General features: G+C 35.7%; 1 protein-coding gene across 1 annotated transcript; it reads right to left on the reverse strand.

The window, feature by feature from the left end:
• Positions 1-503: 503 nt before the first annotated feature.
• LOC145556229 (uncharacterized) lies at positions 504-10,191 on the reverse strand. The gene is made up of 9 exons (XM_081617882.1): positions 9,933-10,191; positions 9,637-9,742; positions 8,385-8,551; positions 7,393-7,538; positions 4,470-4,561; positions 4,029-4,366; positions 3,835-3,904; positions 1,951-2,013; positions 504-921 (listed from the first exon to the last, which is right to left on the reverse strand). Exons 1-9 carry the CDS (start codon positions 10,076-10,078, stop codon positions 736-738), a joined length of 1,314 nt encoding a protein of 437 aa, XP_081474008.1. The 5' UTR covers positions 10,079-10,191; the 3' UTR covers positions 504-735.
• Between the last annotated feature and the right edge of the window lie 6,861 nt (positions 10,192-17,052).

The raw sequence follows: 17,052 nt of genomic DNA on the forward strand, positions 1-17,052 counted from the left end.
TTTTTGAGCATATGTATTTACTTTAGGTTTTTTTTACTGCTGTAGTTCAAGTGAAACGTACAAAGATGCAGTTTCTGGAATCCGGTTGAAATGATTGAACATGGACTGTACAAAGCTGTATCATATCGCTTGGAGGCTTACTTACCTATGTTATCTTATGGTTCTGCACTTTTACTAGTGAATATTTTCCGATTGTCGGTGTCGTATTGAGTTGATTAAATACATCTGATACTTGTCATTTGCTAAACTATATCTCAGATATTATTGTACTCTTTTCTAACTTAGGCTATTCTGGACTTTTTTTTACATGAATTTCTGGCACTTGAAGTCGTCTATAATCGGCCTCTAGTCTTGTGGACTATACCAATTCCCCTTCGATGGACAATGATTTTGTGATATACATTAATTTGAACTTAGGGTTGTATCACTTGTATGACTCTCTTACATCTTAATGAACTCTTAGGTCAAACGACAGAGTAAAATATGATATGAGGGCTGTCAGATTACCTAAAAAACAGGAAATTCAGGCTGTGATGAAATAAATGACAGATCTTTGAAGAGATAAAGTAGCAAGAAAATTCGTATGTTAAAATGAGATAAAGTACCAAGATTTCAATTAATGGTTCTTCAATAAAGTATGTAGTAGCAGACTAGCAGCATATGCAATTGATGGCAGGAGTGTGGGTAAATGAGGGAGGTTACACTAAATGTTATCATCAATACAACTGGTATACCTTAACAAATGAAGCATTTTTGTGGATCAAAATCGGAATACCCAACATCAACAAGGCAGAGACCGTCTGGAGGGGCAGGAGGGGCAGTAGCCCGTCTACACGTAGCTTCCATCAGTTTTAGTAAAATATCCTCTTCTGAGCCAGCGGCTGCTTCTCTAACTACAGTTGCAACAAGAACACGAACCATCTACAGTACGCACACAACACATTACTCAATCAATAGGGAAGAATGTCAGCAAGCAGGATTTCCAGATGAGTATAACTGTCTCATACTAAAGAACAAACATATGTACCCCTTTTAACAAGAGACGGAAAATTCATGCATTGATAAGATGGGATTCATGGGACATTGAAATTGCAATATGTAAATCATTATCAAATGATGCACAGCTAAGGAATATCATCTTTGGTGATGGATTTATACTGAAGAAAACGTATTTTGAATCAATCACATGAGATAAGACTTGAGCAAAACAGGTTTTGTCGCAGTAAAACAAAGTAACTTCATCTGTAATAAATTGTTGCAGAGTTGTAACCCTTAAGGCCCTCATGGTTTCATTATTAAGAATATGATACAGCTTAACTAACAAAAGTTCTATATAAGAGTCACATCATTCTCAAACTCTTCCCATTGCTCGATCCTAAAGATATTTTGGGAAAAGTCAATCATAAAGCACTACTAAGGAAATTTGAAAGCTTCCAACAAACTTTATCCAGGCGAGGGTGCTATTCAGATATTCTCATATCCTAGTTTGAGCTCCTTTAACTGAACCATACAACCACACCCAACAAAAGAACTATGGAGCTCCACTTTTTTAATAACAGGTATTGCTATGTTACAAGCATGGATGATTTTATAGATTTATGAAGTAATGAAGGAGAGATTAGAAAGCTAGCCATGCTTTAGAAATGAGATTTATTTAAACCTCTGATTTTTCAGCTCAAAAGTTACTTCGTATAAATCTTTCTGGTAGTACATTCATTCATGACATGATCATCAAATACAAGGCCCTTCTATAAACTTTTGGATCCTTGCTATGAATCCAGTAGATTTCTCATCTGCACCATTACCAGATGGTGCACAAACAGCTCAATAATTTAAGATACTGCAAACTCATGGGTTTTATATGACATTTGTGAACACTTTTACTGTTCCAGGGATTTAGTTAATTGATGACTATGAAATCACCAAAGATAAAGATTTATGAGTATTTACCCTTCTTAAGAAACGGTTGGCAACAAGCTCAATGCACATTACTTTCATACCATCTGCATGATCCTGTGAAGAAGAATGATAGTATAGGTAACATGATATTCAAAATGTTGGAACAACTAGTCAGCTGTGTACAATAGAAAATATTAGCATTTACAAAAGAATCTTTTTACATGATCTCAAGCATAATAATGGATAGATAGATACCAAAAGATTTTTTAGCGTGTGTTTTTCTAACACTCATAAATCCTTGTAAAGTTTTTTTTTATTTTTCTTATTACATGTTTAAGACCTTTTGAATAGATGTTATGGATCAGGTAGACTATGTACAGGTCAATAATTGATTGTACAGGTCTGAGTAACCTATAGGTTAAATGCATATGTTTATTTGGATCAACAAATGCCCAACCCCAACCAAATTGGAGAGTTTAATATTGTCACTTTTATTTTTATTTTTTGAGCAGGTACACCGACAGCTTGACAGGTAAAGTTCACAAATTTTATAATTATCAATTTATACTGGTTGACAAATCACACGTTAACTTGAGTAAAAATGGTTCACAAATCACACGTTAACTTGAGTAAAACAAGTTACCACTCACAACGGCAATTTGCCTCCTATAGTTTTATGGGCAATTGGGCAGTATTACATTCCACAGACAATCACCAGAGAGTCAGGACAGACCAACAACCTGCGAGGACAGGGATGATATGACTATACTTGCTATTCATTTCCCCTTGTGATTCTAGCAGTTATCTTATAAAAAAACATCTTACCAAAAACCGACCAGCCTCAAATGCACCATGTAATGTTAACTTTCCATGTCAAGTTCATGATCAAAGTACATATCTCACCATAAGAAGAGTATTGACTATTAATAATCACCACAACATGAAAGCGAAGGAAGCACCCTCAAAACTCAACCTTCACCAGAACTCTCTTCAAGGGAGAAAGGAAGAAAAACCTCCTATTAGCAAATACAGACAGATACTGCTCAGTCACCAAAGAATTTTCTTTTAGCAGATTTCATGATAGAGATATTGGAACTACTCAACACATACTAACTTTCAGGCCTGGTCATACACTCATACTCACATCTTCCTCATCCACCATTACCATTCAATATTTCTTAAGTAATGAAAAATTTTAAAATCTCCCAATGTTTCCTTTCACTAAGATAGTGACTTGGAAAGTTGCTCATCATTCCATAATAATATCCCTCATTTGAACTACCAGCCATCCTCATACTCCATCTTTATTCCATCCTCTTCATGAAATTTTTCCAATGTCCCAAGTCCACACTCCCCTCTCAACTTGAATTTCACACTTACTTATAAGCCTGGTCTCTCATTCTTAAAGCTATAATTATTTACAAAGCAAACACTACCCCTTAGGAATGACATATTCACATTTGTCAGCACCAAAAATACACCTATGCAGCTATGCCATGGTGTTGCCCCCTTTTTTTTCAGAACTTTTAATAAAAGCTTCATGTTCATCTTGTTTTTTACTTCATAACAATTGACCTTTTCTTATTCTATGTCAGCTTATGATGACACCAATACTCATCCTATTTTATTTCTTTGCTCGTGTGTGTAGCACGCAAATCAGGACCATCATACAGCACCAAGACTCTTTCGCCAGTCAGTTTGTCATAATTAAAAGAATGTGGTTTTTCATCAAGCCAAAAAGAATGAGTTATGATTAAATAAATCGTATAAGTATAGGACTACAAATAGTAAACATTTTATGCGTATTCTAAAAATCAGGCATACAAATATACGATTAGCAAAAGTGCCTCTATACCAGCATGTTAGCATTGCTATATACAATAATAAACCCTCCCACGCGTAACAAAAACAAAGAACATAATTGAAAATGGTAACCTTATTTGAGCAAGGTATTCTAACTTCAGCTGCTCGAGCATGATACACAAAACACTCTGTTGGGGGTCCGCTGAAATATTGTAATGGAAGAATTTAGTATGGCTCATAACGCAGTTATAGTTAATTGACATAAATAATTTACAGATTCACAGGCTAGCCACATAATGGGGGCCAAAAGGGAAAAAGAAACTTACGTGTTTCTTGAAGCTTTGGTGTCTCGGGCAAACATTTTATAGGAAAGTAACTTTCCTTCTAATTGATGTAAAAGCTGATCAACTCTTCTGACAGAGAAGGATGTTGGTTTCTTTACCCCATCAAACTCCGTTTTTTCAGTTGAAAGGTCCTTGAAATTCTCCTCATGATCATCTTCAGCAATTTCATTTTTTCCACATCTCTGACTCTTTTCAGAGCACAAAATGTCTGTCTCCTCTATTTCACTACTTTGTTCCCTGCGATCTCCTTCCCCCAATGGAAAAATGTAAAGATATCTCCTCCATTTGGCACAAAAATTTGGATGAAAAGCACGCGATACCTTCAACAATAAACTGAGTGGTTCACATTCATGCACAGTCATAATCAGCTAAATTTTCTCAAACAAGAAGGGCATGTATTGAGAAGTTTCTTTAAGGTATTACCTGAGACACGGATACAACTCGGAGTTTCTCGGGTGCTGCTAAGTTAATGGCATGCTTAATGTCCTCAATATTGACATCGTTTCGCCAAGTATCTGGACATGCCATACAAAATGCATCAGTCATAGCCAAGAATCAGAAATAGGAAACTATAGTCACACTTTTGCAGATTATAGTTAATGTTACTCACTTTCATAGTACAATTAAAAAATTAAAAAAAAAAAAATTACTAAAAAAAAAAAGTATTCCCTCCATCCCACAATAAATTACATTAATCCCTACTTTGGACACCTCCAAAATAAGCTGCACTTTCCTTTAATGATTGTCACTCTACCCACTTTCTCTTACAATCTCTCTACTACCCACTTTCTCTTGTATTTTCTCTACACCCACTTTGTCTTTATTTTTCTCTCTTTACCTTCTTTTATTTCCAATTTTATTAACATTTAACAATACTTTTATACTGGGTTAAAAGCAACCACGCAACTTATTTCAACTTATTTGGAGACAGAGGGAGTATCCACCTCTTCTTTAGGAAACTAGAATATCTTGTCCAGCACGAAATTATAGGAAGAAGCACAGAAACATTGAGATGAAGCAAATGTCTGCAAGCAATGTTTTTTAGATATAAGATTAGAAAAATCCTGCACCACCCAACAGAGTAAATAAGTGTATTTGATAAGCGGAACAGGATTGACCAAAACTGTGTATAATATATTAATCTTTGACAAAACCTATCTGATACTTTAGATCAACCAATTTAATTTCTCACTCCCTTACTCTAGATAATTAAGCTAATGGTCGTGTAATCTCACCAAAAAAAACCAAAAAACAAAATACATGATAGGTTTCCAACGCATAATACTCAGGGTGATGCAACAGAAAGATCAGCCCAACCACCTTAGAAAGAAGTGTTTAAAAAAAAACAGACAATGTTCTACCAATAACAAACACCTGAGAATATGCACTGCATGAAAGGTTTTGGATTAGCCAACCTCCAGTTCAAATTTTATTTTATTTTTCTTATTGTGATGTCACAGTAAAATTTATGCCACCATGGAGCAACAATGAGCAATATCCACTTCAAAGAAGATGTATGCCATAAATATAGTGGAAACAAAGAAATTATTCTACAAGGTGTCTGCAACCTAGTGGCAGTGCCTAGTGTGTTGAGAATACTTCCTTTTTTCTTCTACTAACCTTCCGGTCTTTTTTTTTTTTTTTTTAATAATATACTCACTTCTACTTTATTACATTTTTGACAAACCCCCTTTACTATCTCACTCCTCCTATCAAACAAAATCTACACCATTTCACTCTCTTACATCCACCAAACTTTTTCAAAATTTCCTTAATCTACATATCAACAGTATCTGTAACAAAAAAAACCCGAGATAGTATGTAATTACATAGTCCAAAAACCAAGAACATCTTTCAATCTAAGTCATCAAGGACTTAAGTATTAATACTTAAGCAAGCCAGTTTTATTATTTTGCTTATTATCATCTAACTTGAACCCATTTTGGTAACCTCACATCATTTATCTTGCGCATTATCCAGGCACCCCATAATTAAGTAGCACTTTGCTCCAATAATCTTAATAAGATACTCCCTTTGTCCCTTAGGAGCAGGTTTAAATACCAGATGTGGTCACAATCGCGGTAAATTCAGATGGTATCTGGCAGTTGTGGACTATTATCATAGTCACAATAACCCACAATCCTTTCGCGATTCAGTGATGAGGATAATATTCACTACAATGCTTTACAATATGGTCGCAATGCAATGATGAGTAACCATACTCAGTTTTTCAAAATATCAAGTAATGACTAAATATGAATAAAATGATAATTTGTCTCCTATATAAAGTTACTTTGGAATGCATAATTTCTTACAAATAATGTCAAAGACAAATAAAGGGCAAGAAGGTAAAAACAATACTAAAGTTTGAAACCAGAAAATAATAAGGAAAATTGTCACAATATATTCAAATAATAGTGATCATTATCCAAGTGACGAAGATTATAGATGATACACTTCCTCCATTCTAAAATATTGCACCATATTGACTTTTACACTATTCACATGCTCTCCTTTGACTATCATTGTGATATATATGTAATGAGTAATATAGTCATGCTATATCAACATATTGTCAACATGGTGCAATATTTGTGGAACGCAAAAGTTAATTCAAAAAAAAAAAAAAAAAAAAGCCTACCATTGTGAAAAATACTTGCATGCCAAACACAATTTTCATCAAACATTGATGGATACCTTTGTCTCTTGTAAACAACCATTCAAATGTGTTTCAAACATTCAATGTTTTGCTATACAGTTGCACAACTTGGACCTCTTTGAACCTAGGGGAATCTATACCCGCTACCCAGGTGTGATAGTTGCTTCTTAATGTTGTTTGGCCCTTTCTCCTCCTACTTTTAAGGGTGTAAATGAGGCAAGATGAGCTAAGCACTTTAGCTTAGGCAAGTCCGAACAAAGCTCATAATTTTATTCAAGCTTGATTCGTTTAGGAGGTAATAGTGCTAGCAAATAGCACATTTATAAATCACGCCATGTTCATAAACAAGTTTTATTATAAAGTAGCTTTTTCTTATATACAAGCTCGGCTCATTATCAAATATATGGTTGTTTATTGAGAGTCACGGCTTGTTTACTTTACTAGATACTTCAAAACAAGGGTGAACTTGTTAACAACTAAAATAAAGGATTATCTAGCAAGACCACACTAAAGATAAACTGTGAGTGCATAGCAATATGAAGATAATGGATACAAGAGGAAAGCAATCATAGCCCAAGATTAGCCCAAAAAACTGAATAATGTGTACATCGATGCAACTACCCTAATCTTTACTCGGGTAAGCAGGAAGTTATCACTGAATGGTAGAGATGTCAAGAATCAACTTACAGAATGAGCAAACTTGGTTAAGTGCCGTCACCCCTTTGTCAGTTCGCCCAGCAACAACTACCATCCCTTCAACTGGCAAACCCTTTTTTTTCCTCTGTTGAGCCTTCCTTTCATCCACAAATATCCCAATGGACCTCTCCACAGGTCTGTTTTGAGTAGAGAAGGTAATCAAATGAGAAAGGAAGCGGGTTGGACAAGGGAAGCCAAATATTTTATCCGAAAAAGATTATCAAATAAAGTCCTTGAATCTAATCATACATAGTCTGAAACTAAATGCAGAGAGAAAAAGATCAGTCAACCAATCTGCTCATGTAAAGTAGGGAAGAGCTGATTCTCAAAACCGAAAATTTGCATGAAGTAAGAAATAAATAGATATCACATTCAACTGAAGGAGAGGATCACATATTCACATTCCAAATTTCCAAAATTCACCATGCATTCAAACTTTATTAGAAATGAGATCTAGAATTCAACAAACAACATAAATGACACATTCCTTCATTGTTTGGGTCTCAGTTAAAATAAGCAGTACAGAAATGCCAATATCTAACCCATCTAGAAATTAAAGTCACTTCTTCCTACATGTAGTTTGCTTCTCCGTTCTTTTTTTTTTCCCAATTGGACCTTAGTAGCTCATAATTTTTGAGAAGCTTTGGTCAACCTAATATATTTGTTTATGGAACATAGAACATTCCAAAGTAAAACCAAGTATTCTAGAAAAAATTATACCACCAAAAATGAACTCAACTAGATATCAGAGTTACCAGAGACATAGGTAGGCTTTAAATTTTGAGACAGATTGAATAAAAAGAGTATATGCATGAGAAGTCTGAGACATAAAATGAAGAAGACAAAACTAACAAATAATAGACTCTTTAAGGCCGAGGGAGCTGATCTAACGCCAGACGAAATAGAGGGAAAAAAATCTGTGAATAAAAATAATGCAACACATTCATATTTATGAGAGTCCTGACAAAGTAACAGAAACATACTCCTGAACAGTGTTTAATCCAGGCTGCTTCTGCCAACCATCAAAGTACTCTCCATGATAGGACACTACTATCTTATAAGTCACTCTCGCCCATCGTCCAGACTGATCATCAGGGAGATTATTCTCCGGAGCATATTCATCAGAACTCTTCACAATGTCATCCACATCCTTGTCATGATTCAACAAACATATATTAAACATGAGCGCAAAAATAATTAGGAGACTACTGAAACACTTTCCTAAAACTGTATCATCATATTACAGCAAGCGACATCAACAATCAGTGCAATCAACAAAACAATTCAATATTTAGTCTTAGCACCAGAAGAAAAATCAACTCGAGTCATAACTATGAATGTGGTAGGTCCAGCTAATGATGGTAATGGATGCTAATGAGAATACAAGGCTTGTGCTTAAGTAATTTAACTACAAGTTTGAGGTTATCATGGCATTAGTTGAGCAAAAAAGTCATAACGTATTGGAGGTTGATGAAGTTTCACCACTTTGGAAGTTGATGGTAATGAAACTTCATCCGAAAACATATGTTTTTCTACACTAACTTTTATTTACTACCTAATACCACCTCTAAAGTGGTGATGTATGGTAGCAAAAACTTAAGGGGAAAAAAAATAAAAGACATTTGGAGGCGAATAAGCTAAAGCATTAACATGGACATTGACATGAGAGTTTCTTTAAACTAATACCATATAAATTTATTTCCATTACCACTATACATTACTGCCCCGTGGCTATCATACAAGCCATGGTACATATATTGAAAACAGTTAGTGAGTGAAATGAACTCAAACTCGTAGTTTCGACTCTTATAATTTTGTTATATGGTTAAGTTGATGACATAAATATTTACAAACACAAAGTTCCTCAACACAATATAATGCTCACAAATTGTACATCAACACCAAGAACCCTATACAACGATAAATCACAATGACAAATGTGACACATCTTCATTTGATCCTAGGCCGAAAGCCAAGAATGATCGAATCTCACCAACATTATTGCTCCCAGTGGCTCTCTATAAACCAAAAAAAAAACACACACATTTGTACTAGTTCTAAAATTCTCAAATTTCACCATTCCTATAATATGAAGTTTGAGAAATTCACAGTTCCATTCTCCTACATGAAGATATTGTAAAGAACGGTCGCCTAAGAGCGAAAATTTCTCAATCAAGTTCAAAAATTGAACCAAATACATAACCAGGAAAATTAATCAAACCATAAACGACCAACCTTGTGTCCAAATAACTCTGCCAAAGAAGAACGCCCATTCACCAAATCCAAATAATAATCGTTTACTGATTTCCATGGCCTTGAGTACATAAACTGGTAACATTCCCTACAAATTTAACAAGAAAACTAATAATTCAACAAAACCCACAAAAATTAACAAAAAATTAATGAAACCCAGATGAAAAATTCAGATTTTTACAAACAAATTGAAGTAAAATTGCAAAATCAACAACATATTCATAAAAAAGAGCTACAAATAAAATTGGGTTAGTTGGAAATGGGGAAAAAGGGGTTACCTGGCTGTCCATCGCAAGTCCTTGCAAGGGTCAGTGTGAGCGTAGTGATGGTGGACTTTGTTCTCAGCATCAGTCGCCATTTTTAAGCTTCGAGCCTGAACCCAATATTGAGGTTTCAGGCTTTTAGCAATGGCGATTTTGAGCATGTCGCATAATTACACTTTTTAAGTGACTACTACTAGAGTACTAGGAACGCTGGACGCCAAAAGGGTCGTCACACTGAGGATTGAAAGTGGGCGACTCGAATATTGATTTACTTGATCTAAATCCGAACTATACCCGAAATTATATGGTCCGATTAAGGACCACCTTACCCCTTCAAAACAACAAATGTTTTTTTTTTTTTAAGACAAACAACAAATGTTTCATTGTTTCTAATGTTGAAAAACTTTTTTTTTTCTTTATTATACTATAATCTAATATAATAAAGGGGAGTATGTCTCCAGGTGTCTAAAAAATTCTAGTATATATGTTAGTATGTATATTGAGAAATTGACGGAGAATTGTGAAAATATCTAAAATTGGTGAATGCTCATGAAGATTCTAGATTTATGTAATTATGTAAATTAAAGCAAGTATGTATGTAGAAGTTTAATTTCTAAGCAACTATATATATATAGGTGATGGACATCTGCTAAATTAGGGTGGAAAAATAATAAAATGGTTTGTATAAACATACGCTATATGATCACCTATATATATGTAACGCTTATAAGATATGATCACCTATATATATGTAAGGTGTTGGATATTTGCTAAATTAGAGTGGAAATATAATATAATGTTTGTATTGCTTTATTATATTATTCATCAATAGGTTGAGTATTTATACAAAACCTACGCTCATAAGATAGAAAATTATCTTCCTAAAAGATATACCATATATCCTAAAGATATATTCACTAAATATTATCTTAATATAAATAAACCTAAATATATTATTCTCATAATAAGATATATACGAAAAATATAATACAATATAAGAAAAACCAGTGCCGAGGAGTTAAATTTTGTTTTATAAGTGATTTAGATATCGACTTTGAGACCGATCATGTGTATAATACTGATACAAGTTCTCGTTATCAACGATGGAAATTTCAGTCAATTAATAGAAGTGATCGAAGTGGAAGATTGCTAATATATGATCCCAATACCAAACGTGTAACTGTTATACTACGACTCTATGAGGTCTTTCTTTTGCAAATGGGGTTTGCATTGAGCAACAACTAAGATTTTATTCTTGTTATAGAAACAACAACATATCAAGTGCAAAAGTATTGGCTTACCGTTCCTAAAGCTGGAACCGCCGAGCTATTTATCTAGCTTTCAGGACGACAAGATAACATCAATCGGAACACAAATGGTGATTTTTGGATTTCTCATTACTCAAATAAAACAATCAAAGTTCACGAGTCAGGAACGATCCTAGAAAATTTAGCTAGAGACATCATTGTTGATGCGAGCGATGTAACCGAGTTTCACAACAACTTGTGGATAGGTTCAGTTATTCAGAATTACATTATATATACTAGCTAAATTTTGGTCATAATTTTTATGTAATGTTATTAGTGAACGTCTAATTTTTTTTTAGGATATGAACGTGTATTTATTTGTTTAAATAAAAAAAATAAAAATTGTACAACGGAAGTTTTTGTTAAAATTTATGAATCCCGCTAGTGAGTTTAATTTTCTAACCCACTAGCAGGGGGGAAATTTTTGTGAACGGTTCTAAGATTTAACCTGACTCTAATACCATGCTAAATTAGAGAGGAAATATAATATAATGGTTTGTATTGCTTTATTATTATTCATCAATAAGTTGAGTATTTATATAAAACATACGCTCATAAGATAGAAAATAATCTTCCTAAAAAGATATACCATATATCCTATCGATGTATTCACTAAATATTTTCTTAACATAAATAAACCTAAACATATTATTCTGATAATAAGATATAAACGGAAAATATATCTATAGACACCCAAATATGTCTCCCAAAAAACCAAACCCAGTGATGAATACTTTTCACATCACTTGATTATCAAACGAAGTGAAAGTGTGAAAAGTCTTGTGGTGCGGTTACTTTAATAAAAAATCTTTCTTCTGTTTTCAAAAGTCTACTCTATTTTATGAAAATAGCCTGTCCAATTTGGCTTCGTCCATGACAAGGTTCCAATAGTGTAGTTGGGTCGGGCTTGCAAAGAGCTTTCCAACAATAAATTATAAGCCCAAATTACGATGAATAATGAGGAAGTTATAGCCAAAATACTAAATTGGGTCTGAAACGGTTTTTTAGAAAATAAGAATTTGGTTTAAAATAAAACAAGTGTTTTATGATAAATCTGATTTGAAATTGCTAAACACGGAGTTTAATTGCTTAATTATATTAAGAAAAGGATTCCGTACAAAAGCGCGTTTTATCTTTCAGCCAGCGCCAAACGACAAACCTGTCGCTAGATGACAGATCCTGTCGCCATGCGTGATGCATGTCGTTTCGCGTTGGGTCTTGTCGTGGAGCCAGTTTTATTCCGATTCAAGTTCTAATTCTTTTCTATCGTTTCCGGACTATTTTCTCTATAAATAGGGTTGTATTTCCCTTTTTTTTACTCATTAACAATCATCAATAATTCTCTCAAGCAATAGCTTATCCTTTTCCCTCTTTCTAAACCTTCCTTCCTTTTTTACAAAATTCCGCATTCATGAGATCTAGACACCTAACTAAGTTCGAAGTTGTCTTCGCCATAGACGTGAAAGGTTGATACACTACTAGAAAAAGGTCTAATTCCGACGGAACGGTTCCGACGGACATGAAAATCCGTCGGAAAACACTTAATTTCCGACGGATTTATTTTCCGTAGGAAATTTGCGACGAATTTGGAATTTCCGTCGAAAATCCGTCGTAAAGTAAGTGTTTTCCGACGGATTTTATTCCGTAGGAAATTTCCGACGGAATATTTGGTCTGAAATTAAAGTTTCCGACGGAATTATATTCCGTCGAAAAATTTCCGACGGAATATTATAAGTTTCCGACGGAAATTAATTTTTTTTTTTTAAAAAAAAAAAAACAAACCCCCCAAACCCTAATTAAAAACGGCGCCCCTCCCACCATATATATTCAAACTTCTCTTTCTCTCTCCTCTCTTCTCACTCCGCCTCTCTTCTATCTCTCTCTCCTCTCCTCTCCTCACTTCTCAGTTCTCTGAGTTTCTATCTCTCTGAGTTCCCATCTTCTCTGAGTTTCTATCTCTCTCTCCTCTCCTCTTCCTCACTTCTCAGTTCTCCGGTCTCCTCTCTCCCTTTTTTCTTTTATTTTTTTTATTTTCTCCTCATCTTCTTTCCTCCTCCTCTTTCTCAATTCTCACCGGCGCCGCGCCTTAGTTATCTTGCTATTTCATATTAATGGTTTATACGGCCAAATTCGACCCTGAAACCTATAGATCTAGAGGTTTCAGGGTCGAATTTAGCCGTATTAAACCAAATTCGGGTTGAAATTGGAAGCTTCGGTTGGTAAGGTATGTTTTCTGGTTTTAATTTTTTTTTGTTTTTTGTTTTTTGGTTGTTGGTTGAAATTCGTAGTTTTTTTTTTTTTGTTTTTTGGTTGAAATTCGTGGTTTTTGGCGGCGGTGGTGGTTTTTTATGGTGGTGGAAATGGTCGTTTAGGATTAGGGGGTGGGTCTGGTTTGGGTTAGGGTGAGTGGTGGTGCGGTTAGGGTAAGGCTGGGGAAGAGGGTTTGGGAAGATCTGGGTTAGGGTGCGGTGGCGGTGGTTGGTGAATCTGGGTTAGGGTGCGGTGGTGGTGATTGGTGAATCTGGGTTAGGGTGCGTGGTGGTGGTTGGTGAATCTGGGTTAGGGTTTGATGATGATAAGTGGGTGATTTGGGTGGGTCTGGGTTAGGGTTTGGTGGTGGTGGTGGATGGATCTTGGTTAGTTTAGGGAGTGGCGGTTTGGGCTTAGGGTTGGTGGTGTTCTGAGGTGGTGATGCGCCGCGCCCCTGGTGGCGTGGCGTGTTTTTTTTAATTTCTTAAAATCAGTTTCCGACGGAAATTCTGTCGGAATTTTCCGACGGATTTGTGTTCGTCGGAATTTTCCGACGGACTTTTCTAGTGCCAAAAAATGCATTCCGACGAAAGGATTCCGTCAGAATTTTCGTCGGAAAAGTGTTTCCGACGGAAAAGGCTGATTTTCCTACAAAGGGTTCTCCGACGACAGTTTCCGACGGAATTCCGTCGGAAACAGGTTTTCCGACGGAAAACAACGTGTTTTCGAGGGATTTTTTTCGTCGGAAAACAGCAGTTTTCTAGTTGTGATAATTTCTGAGGGTTTGGTCCCAAATCTTATTTCAATTCATTGATTAAATTTATTATTTAATATTTTCCTTGAAATTACTAACGTGTGTATTTTGTTATTAGAAAGAGATACAAGACAACAAAGTAAGTTAATTGTTTTAATTGCTAATTTCTTTAGAAAAGCATGCCTAGATTATTTTAATTTCTAGTATCATGTTAGGATGTCTTTATGATTCTTATTATCATGTTAGGATGTTATTTATTGCTTTCTAGTATCATGTTTAGGTTTCTTCCAATTTTTTCTATCATGTCAGGAATAAAGCTTTGATTTTTATTGTTTAGTGACATGCTAGGATTTGTTATTAATCTTGTTAGTCTCATGCCTAGGATCTTGCTAATAATATTTTTATGCTTTGATGAGATTGAGAATATTATTTTGATGGTGATAATTTGTTATGTTGCTTGATACATTTCTTGTTATTGCTTGATCACGCCCTCTCTTGCAGGATTAAACGAAATTTGTATTTGTAATCATGCTTAATAAGATAATTAATAATCTTTTATGATTATAGTTCAAGTAATCGGCAATAATAGTTTTATTTGTGCATTAATATTCAACCAACATAGATTAAACAGGTTTAGGGTTAATCTAATGATTGTATGTTAATCAGAAAACAAACATTAATATGGGAAGAATAAAGTAGAGGCTTATTTTTAGGGCAGGTTTAATCTCTTTTAGGTTGGATTTGTACCTTCATCTCCAAATATCTAGTCATGGTTCCAAACCACTATGGAGTTAAATATCTAGTCATGGTTCCAAACCACTATGGAGTTAGCGATCTCATGGATCGTGAAGGAGTGTAAACTTCAGCCTGTGAGTGGTTTACAAGTTTCTAAAACTTGTTGGCGACTCTTTACTCTAACTCACTTCCCTTTGGACAGCACCATGCTTAATTGTATGATTACATTGGGGCTCAAGTGTGGGATGCTTGAAATATTCCCTACAATATCACACATATTTTCCGACATCTCATATCTCTAAGAACATCACTTGGAAGCTAATATCCAACTATCTACCAACATCATTCTTCAATACAGCGATCCTATTATACATTGTACTAATTTATTTTTCGTATAGTGGATTTACTTTGACTGCACATTGTTTCTTGTTTTTTTTTTTTTTGGAAATTTTTCTCTGTTAAATATTGTGTGTGCATTTCTTTTTAACTACTTCCTTCGTTTTCTAGATACATCACTTTCTACATTTGAAACTTTTTTAGATGAGTTTACTATTTGGTTAATAAATTCTCTCCATTTCTCATATCATATGAGTATAGTGAAGAGTTATGTCTTCGATAAGTGCAATTACTAGATATATCAAGGATCACTATTATGGAGATAATAAGTTCATTCTATAGGGTCGTCAATGTTTGGTGCTAGATATGACAATTGATCTTGGAAAAATTGCTCCCATTAATCTGAACTTTGCCCCATCCGCCGAAATTACTCCCAACTTTAGGGGGTATTAATTTCTATTGCACCCAAATGACTTGCAACCGGTTAATCAGGTAAACATTGTTGACTTGTGATTAATTGCACACGTGTCGCATCATGATAGGCTTAAAAAAAACAAATTAAAAAAAAACCACGCACAACCACCTCCACCACCACCACCACCCTCAATCGTCGTTCACCCTAACCCCGACCCTCAGTTTCACCGGAAAACGGTCGAAAAACCCTCGACTTCCACTAAAAACCATCGGCCTTCCTCCACCACCCATCCCAGACCCCGGAAACAACCTTAGCATAGTTATTTTCGTGGCTAATTGACGGGGAAAGGGGGTGTCGTTTTCGTGGGAAGGGGTGAAATTGAGGGTGAGGGAAGGGAAAGGGATGGATTTCGAGGGTGAGGGATGGATGGGCGCTGTTTTCCGAAAACGGGGGAGGGGTTTTCGGGGGTGGGGGAAGGAAATGGGTGAATTTCGAGGGAAGGGGAGTGCTGGGCGGCGGATCTGGGGTTTTAAGGGTGGTGTTCGATGCAAGGGAGGGGTTTTGGGGGGTGGGGGAAGGGGTGGGGTGGCTGGGCGGCGGTTTCCGATGGCGGGGGGAGAGGTTTTCGGGGAGGGGGCCGAAATTCCGGCGGGGTGGGGGTGGGGGTGTCGTGTTTTCCGGGAAAGGGTAGGGGGCTGGGTTTGGTAGGTTTTTTTTTAATTTTTTTTTCTTTTTTTTTTAAAATTTTTTTGGACCTATCACGTGTTGACACGTGTCTAGGTAACCTGCTACATCAGGTTGGCTGACTTGTTGGGTGCAATAGAAATTAATACCCCCTAAAGTTGGGAGTGATAGATAATAAACGAAAGTTTGGATTAATTTCGGCGGATGGGGCAAAGTTCAGATTAATGGGAGCAATTTTTCCATTGATCTTTGGGCTAGCTTAATGCTGGTCCAAAGCCTTATAGAATGGATCCTACAAAGTCACACATAAGAGTATTGGGTTAAACAAGTTAGAGGCCCATTTTTGGGCCTCATGAGTTCATGACATACCATATTGATAATTGGGCTTGGATAATAAGAAGAGTCTAATGGGTTTTGGACTTGACATGGTTTTATTTCTAGATATGATCTATAAATATAAACCATGCCTAGGGTTGCATGATACAACAGTTGACATACAGTAAATTGTCACACAAGCAACCAAGCATCCCAAAACCCTAACTTTCTCTCTCTCTCTCCTCCCTATCCGTACGGCCCTCCCTTATGGGTGGCGCGTGTGGTGGCGTGTGGGTGGTGTTGTGGTGTGTTCGTGGCTCGAATCTCCGTTGAAGGTTG

The sequence above is a fragment of the Chenopodium album genome, chromosome 8 (genome assembly GCF_948465745.1).
Source record: "Chenopodium album chromosome 8, dcCheAlbu1.1, whole genome shotgun sequence".
In the NCBI taxonomy this organism is placed as follows: domain Eukaryota; kingdom Viridiplantae; phylum Streptophyta; class Magnoliopsida; order Caryophyllales; family Amaranthaceae; genus Chenopodium; species Chenopodium album.

Bases quoted from the DNA above. Each gene is read 5' to 3' on its own strand.
- LOC145556229 (XM_081617882.1), bottom strand. From the start codon at position 10,078: ATGCTCAAAATCGCCATTGCTAAAAGCCTGAAACCTCAATATTGGGTT. The intron at 7,539-8,384 runs GTATGTTTCTGT...TACTCAAAACAG, and splicing joins GGATTAAACACTGTTCAGGA to ACCTGTGGAGAGGTCCATTG. The intron at 2,014-3,834 runs GTTACCATTTTC...TCTTCTTCACAG, and splicing joins GAATACCTTGCTCAAATAAG to GATCATGCAGATGGTATGAA.